The sequence below is a fragment of the Chenopodium album genome, chromosome 8, assembly GCF_948465745.1.
Source record: "Chenopodium album chromosome 8, dcCheAlbu1.1, whole genome shotgun sequence".
Lineage (NCBI taxonomy): Eukaryota > Viridiplantae > Streptophyta > Magnoliopsida > Caryophyllales > Amaranthaceae > Chenopodium > Chenopodium album.
The window spans coordinates 15,811,445-15,818,637 of NC_137841.1; the positions used below are offsets into that span (position 1 = coordinate 15,811,445).

A 7,193-nucleotide genomic window follows, 5' to 3' on the forward strand; every position below is an offset into this window, starting at 1 on the left:
CACAAATAGCTATTACGTACAGTGAAAAGATTTTTGGAGAATTCCCATATTTGTGCAAGTTGACTTGGTCCAAATGTTCTCGAGGAGGAGTATATCAATTTCTAAATTTAAATACGTAGTACTTAACTACTACGTATTATAATCATTGTTGAAAATATTTATATAATTATTATGATAAAAATGTGGAACGACTATTTTTAACATTTTATTGTATTTATTTTATTAATTAGAGTACAAATGTGATAAATGTAACCCAATTTTAATAAATATTATTTGATATTTAAGAGTTTGAGTTTATTGTATTTATTTTATTATGATAAAAAGTTGGAGCGACTATTTTTAAGAGTTTATTGTATTTATTTTATTTATTTAGTAGAGAAAAATGAGTACAAGACAAGCCCAATGCGTTCTTGCCAATATTAATTTTATTTAAGCAAGCTAAATTCCAAATATAGCTCAGTCACGAAAGCAATTTAAACGTGTACGTACTCCGTATATTTGGTTCCCCAAAGAAAGACAACATTAAATCGTTAGAGGATGAGGATGTAAAAAAGCACTTCTGGATGGCTCACGAGCTTAATGGTTTGGATATACCATGCCAAATAGGAAGGTTAACGAGAAAGTGTAGTTACCCCTTTAGTACTTATTTTGGGTTCTCAATATGCACAGTCCAAAAACAAATGTGCTTCTAGTAAACAAGCTTAACTATCAGTCATCTATGCACATAAAAAAGGGAGCATCAACTTAAAAATTTTGAACGTGCTTATTAAAAAAAAAAAAAAAGCCTTAGAAAGTTAGAAGTCTTCCAACTTTGACCCATGACTTCAATAATAAAAAGCACAAGACTTTATCAAATACAAGACAGATATTTTGCAAGCTAGTTCGCTTTTAACCTCAAAAGTTATCATCACCCTCACCAATCAAATATAAAAGTCTTTGCTAAGTTCCAAATAAATCTTAGTATTAAACATTAATTGCAAAGAGAAACCATATTTTATGGAATTAAACAAAGAAAATCCCTCACACATTAACACCACCAAAACTTATGATCAAGGGTATCAAATATTCAACCCGTGCACTCTTTACCTAATAACATCATAATCAACATCACTATTTATTATCAAACCAATGATTCTGTACTCCATACATTGTAGTACGCCATTCTTCACGACCTAGTGTGGCTTTTTCTACACTAAGCTTCTGCAACCTACATTCCTGCTTCATAAGCTATGTTTCTCCTCCTGTCCTCCACCTGAATAACCTGAATTGGATCAATACAGAAATTTGACATGACAAGCAAAGTTACAAATATGATCAGATAAACTCCTAGAAATTATACAAATTCTACTATCAAGTGCTCAAACCATAACTGAATAAGAGTTCAAAAGTCCATAAGAGTTTCAAAAGTCAATAAGAGTTCAAAATTCAATAACAGTTCAACAGTTCAAAAGTCAATAACAGTTCAAAAGTACATAAGTCCATAAGTTGTTCATAGCAATTTGGGTCAAACAACAGCGTTTTGGACCTAAGCCTTCTTCGTAGTTAATCTGCCAGCTCATCCAAACGTTTCCGCTTAACCTAAGTTTTTTTTTTTTTCACATAATTAGTATAGCTCATGTGACATAAAATTAATGTAACTGCAATCATAAATCAATCATAAAAAGGTAACCTACCAGTGGCTTCCCCTTAATTGCATTCGCGTTATCCGCAGCAACTGCATTGGGCTTTTCCTGAGCTGAAGTGCGCTTCCCTCTTTTCCGAGCTGATGTGCTCTTACCAGCAGGTGCAGTGCCAGTAGTACCTGCATTTTTTTTTACTGCACTGGCCTTTCCCATACCCTTCCCCTTTCCCTTGCTTGCCTTTCCAACAGCATAACCTTTTCTACCTTTTACCGTAACCAATGGTGCATCTAAATCAAAATCTGAATCAATATCATCTATTTCATCAACATTGATAGTAGCATTCTGATCAGCACCTTGATGCACAGGTATAAGGGCATGAGTAGTTTTAGTTTATGTTTAAAAGGTGTAGGATGGTAACAAAAGTAACTAACCTGACGCTTCTGATTTTTAGCCTTCTTGTACCCAGTTTCAGCCAATGATTTTTGCCTTGTACCCTTTGGCCTTCCCCGACGCTTTTTCTTAATAAGAGGGTCTTTGATAATAGGATCCATTGCAGTTGGGCATATTTCTGTAGGCTCTGACATAGGGTTCCGGACTGATGAGGTCGTTTGGTTATCACAGGTTAGTGAGAGTGAACTAAGCACAGGTTTATCTTCTTCACGCTTCTTGTCCCTACACTTATTCACAGTTATTTGGAGTTTTGATAGTGCCTCAATCACCATTTGAACGGTTTGATCGTTTACCATACAAGCAGTTTCGCATAACGGCTCAAATTTTCCCATCATCTTGTCAAACCTCTTGACGTGCTCCGTGTCTCCGGGATCATGGTATGCCACCTTCACCCTAGTATGCTTCCGGGGTATGTCCTTCCTCCATCGGGATACTATGTACTTATCAGGGAGAACCTCCACCAAGTTCTCATCAAGAACCCTAATGGTGTGTTTGCAAAGAATGCCGTGTGTTTCAAACTTTCTACAATCACATTGAACCTCTTTTGTCAATGGAAAATACAACACTTTGTAGATTCTTCGGCGATCTGTAATAACCTCCTCACTTGCCCCTGGAGGTACAATCCAAACACGATCCACCAGCAAATATTGTGTAAGGTTTTCAGACAAAACCCTCTCCTCTCGAACACTGCAGTACATCATCCTTGAACACTCTGTTTGAATTTCTTGAAACTTGTTGTCGGTGTATATCTTTTGGAAATTTTTTTCAACTTTGAACCCACTAACTAACCTCCTCAAGTACTTCGAGCAACGGTCATCTGCACTGATCTCATCTTTAACACGTTTGTCCAACGCCATGGTATACTGTCTAGGGAACTCATGTAGTTTGGTTTTCCGGTTAACGAATCCATCAAAAAACCGATTGATGCTCTCTACCCTTTGCGTGGTCTTCATACCAGCCCAAAAATACTCCTTCATGTACGCAGGCACCCACATGTGACTCTCCTTGTGAAGGCTTTCAAGCCATTCATTACCCTCCAAATTATACTCAGATATAAGTGTTGCCCATCTCTCGTGGAACTCTTCAGGGGTAAAACTTTCATAAACAACCTCTTTCAGAGGGTTGAGGAATTCTTCGTAACTAGACACAAAATTCAGAACACAAAATTAAGACAACACAAATTCAACATAAGGGGTGCTATTATCTAATAAAAGACAAGACAGAATCAACCTGACTATAACAGACAACCAATTACCCAATTTAAAGAACAAAATGGCAGCAACACAGTCCCCTATCAACCAATTTAACGTACAAAATGGCAGCCACACATTGACCAATCAACCAATTCAAAGAGCTTAAATGGCACCCACACAGTCACCAATCAACAAATTATAAGATCCGTTAAAAGGCAATCAACCAATAGGGAATAATAGGAAAAAATTAATTTTTACCATAAAAGGCATCACATCATGGGGGTGCAACATAGATCATGGGGAGGATCAAAGGGAGAAGGAACACATATTGGGAACAAGAACAAAATTGAAGCAATATCAGACTAAACCTGACAGACAACGGACAACCAATTCGTAGAACAAAACGGCAACCACACAGTGAAAGAGGGTTCGGAAACACTAACCGTGCACACTTGCCAAGTTTATCAGGAATCTTGCTCATTATATGCCATATGCACCAACGATGAATGGTGTCTGGCATGACTTCAGCTAGGGGCTTCCACATGGCCGCCGCTTGGTCGGTCAAAATGGCATTCGGAGCTCGGTTGTTCATGCATGCTAGCCACTGTCGAAATATCCATGAAAATGTGTCACAATCTTCATGTGATACAAGAGCACACCCTAACAACAACGATTGGCCATGGTGGTTCACACCAACAAAGTTAGCAAATGGAAGCTCGTATTGATTGGTTAGATAGGTAGCGTCAAAACAAACCACCTCACCAAAGTCCTCATACGCTACCCTACTCCTTGCGTCCACCCACAACACGTCTTTAAGTCTCCCATCTTCATCCAAGCGTTGGGCATGGAAGAAGTTTTGGTTGCCGGTTTGCATTTTTTCAAAATACTCCATCATTGCAACCGCGTCACCGCCGACCATCTTCAATCGCTTAGCCTTATACACCTCATGTTGTAAATCTTTTACTGTGAACGGCATGTTGCCACCTTTTCGCTCGGTCGCCATACACCCATGAATTTGAGATATCGGTACACCTTGTTCATAGTAATCCATCAATTTCTTTTTCACTTTCGAGGTAATGTGATTTACACGGTACTCCTTCACAAGCTTTGCTTGTGATGGATCTACCAAGTGATTATGCTCCAAATGCACCCTCTTTAACACCCATCCATCCTTAGTTACTCTAGCATAAATCCGGGCCTCACATTCACACTTTTTGGAAGTCCTCTTTGCCCTACTTAACTCATCCTCACATACAATTCCTTCAACTAATCCACCAGAACCACCAACCCCCATTGCTTTTGCCCTTTTCTTCGCTTCCCTCCTAGCCCGCATGTCGGGTTTTCCCCAGCACTCACACTTCCATGTGGTTGCTATTCTTTCAATCTTGTCCAAAGAATTTACAGCCTGAACCCTTGTCACTCCAAACCCGATCTGCTCAGCATACTCCTTATAGTAGGCTTCCACTTCTTGCCAAGATCGAAATACCATCCCAACCTTAGGCTCCTCAACAGCCACTACAGTCATTTGGTTGCTACCAACAACCGTGTGTGTCGTGTGAACTGTTTTCATGGGGGATAAATACATCACATGGCCACTGGCGTCAGTGTTAACACACACATCATCTTCGAACTCTATTTCTTTTATGCCATCCCCATCCTCCACATCGACACTACTCCTAAACTTAACTCCGCTGCCCTGATCAACAACAACAACATCCTCACTTCTCCTTAGCAATTCTATTTCCATGTCCTCTAAAAAATCAGTCATTACACCCTGTTTCCACCAAACCATTTTTCAGAAACAACACTTGAACAGAATATTCATCACATAATTCACCACATTTGACAAGCAGTGTCACAATAACACAACCAACTAAGATTAGTCTAAAAAATAAATCAACCCATTATTAAAAAAAAAAAACCAATTTACACAAATTATTAAAGAACCAATAGTCCATATATACTCCACCAACACTAATATTAAGCAAAACAGCAACAACAAATTGACTTAACATAATCCTCCTCAGTTGAATCCATAAACAGAATTAGCAAAATCAACAACAAATAATTAACATAATCACCTATCCTTAGCACAAACCACAATTGAGTAAATTGAATCCACAAAATAGTTGGAATTTGTAAGACAGAAAAATTTGTATTAACTCCCGAAAAAACGCCCAATTAAGGTAACCCTAGAAAATTGAAAAAACGACGGAATTACACAAATTGACAAAACCACTAACCTCTCCATCCATTGACAGAGGGAGGATGATAAGCTTTTATTCGCAGCAGAGTCAAGCATAATTCGCAGAACTGGAATCGCCTAGCACAATCAGAGCTGGAATCTCGCCATTGACAGAGGGAGGATAAGCTTTTATTTTTAATTCTTCTTTTTTGTTTAGACGAGGTGAAGAAAGCTACTAGGATAATATTGCATAACTTGTTAATATTTACTGGATAAAAAAAAACAAATATTTACTGCGTGGTCCCAATTTCAAACGTTACAATACATTAACGACATCCCTCATACTGAGCAACATTGGCCATATCAGCATACCCCACAAATGCCTACTCAGCAGCTCAGAAATGAAAAAGGTTGAAAATATTTACAACACTGCCACTAGAGATGCAAAACTCGTATCTCACGAGGAGTAACTGGGGGCTCCTCGAAAAGATGTGTAATGGAGACTGTTAATACAAGTTGGCGTAACTATAAATGCAGATTCAAGAAGAATCAATTTCTAAGTATGACACTAATGAGCTAAGATGGGTGCACAAACCAGACACTATTTAACTGATGACCGAAAGTCGGGTTCAACTTTTTGGAAAAGGAGTGACGAAGACTGATATAAAAAAAGGCATAAAAATGCAAGTTGTATTATTCTAGAAGAGTTCTTAGTATTAGGCATATTATTGATGTATATCTTTTGTATATATTTAGGCTTGTATAACTGTCTTTCCTTAATTAGTTTTAACCTAATATGCATGTATATATTAGAGGGGCCGCAAGGTTTCACTCAAGAAATCACGGAAGAGAACAAACTCTCATTTCTTCATTCTTGATTCTAGCATGGTATCAGAGCAGGTTGCTCTATAAGACGATTTTTTTTTCTCTGATTTTTTTTTTTCTCTTCTACAATTTTTTTTAATTGTTAACAATGGGCGAGAATAAGGGTATTGATACTTCTTCTCCTTATTATTTACACCCCGCATCGAACACTGATCGTATTATCTCTCCGATCGTCTTGCGTGGTGCGAATTACAGCGAATGGGCTAAAATTAGAGAGTATAAAATTAGAGTTGGTACAACAACTTGCACCAAGCATTGGATCTGTCATTATGTCCCAACTTTAAGAAGCTAATCCAGAAGTAAATCTTGTCATTCCTGAATTTTTGAGTCCAATAATTCCTAGGGATGTATCTTCTACACCGCATAATGGTCAATCTTCTGGTGAGACTGTTGTTGGGAATGTGAATCAGGTATGCATTATCTTGTTGCCATTGTGTTAAATCTTAGACTTGATATATCAATCTTAGTCATCCAATTATCACCATTGTAGATTGCTTATATTACGGATGGATAGTATAATACTAAGTCTAATAGTTAACTGATTTATGAAATGATGAGTAAATTTCACTAAAATTAGGCTGTCACAAAAACCTGAAGTAGCTAGAACTCATACTAGTATGGTAACTAATAAATTAGGAATTCCGTACTACTTACTCTTAAGAGGATTTCCCCTATCTTAGCTTTGTTTCCTACCCATCCCAAACAAGTCTAATAATTGTAGACACCTAAAAATGTCTCCCCAAAACAAAACCCAATGATGAACAACCTTTCACCGCAATTATTGGTTGAGTTCAGTATTTAATCCCGAGAATGCTTTTAAAATCGTATTTAATAAAATTCAATTTTTGAATAGTCCAT

General features: G+C 37.6%; 1 protein-coding gene across 10 annotated transcripts; it reads right to left on the minus strand.

Annotated features, from left to right (window-relative positions):
• Positions 1–435: 435 nt before the first annotated feature.
• On the minus strand, positions 436–5,671 carry LOC145641730 (protein FAR1-RELATED SEQUENCE 6-like). 10 transcript variants are annotated; one of them, XM_081692653.1, is made up of 5 exons: positions 5,509–5,671; positions 3,709–5,039; positions 2,054–3,212; positions 1,674–1,964; positions 436–1,261 (listed from the first exon to the last, which is right to left on the minus strand). In XM_081692653.1, exons 1-5 carry the CDS (start codon positions 5,518–5,520, stop codon positions 1,208–1,210), a joined length of 2,847 nt encoding a protein of 948 aa, XP_081548779.1. In that variant the 5' UTR covers positions 5,521–5,671; the 3' UTR covers positions 436–1,207. The 10 variants fall into 10 exon arrangements, with proteins under 10 accessions (XP_081548779.1, XP_081548780.1, XP_081548784.1 ...); XM_081692654.1 differs by having other exon boundaries at positions 438–1,252; XM_081692655.1 differs by lacking the exon at positions 436–1,261 and adding an exon at positions 1,399–1,578.
• Positions 5,672–7,193: the final 1,522 nt, after the last annotated feature.

What these genes read in the sequence shown, in the direction of transcription:
- LOC145641730 (XM_081692653.1), bottom strand. An exon ending in AAACTTGGCAAGTGTGCACG is followed by an intron (nt 3,213 to 3,708) that starts GTTAGTGTTTCC and finishes TTTTGTGTCTAG; the next exon opens with TTACGAAGAATTCCTCAACC. An exon ending in CAATTAAGGGGAAGCCACTG is followed by an intron (nt 1,262 to 1,673) that starts GTAGGTTACCTT and finishes GATCCAATTCAG; the next exon opens with GTTATTCAGGTGGAGGACAG.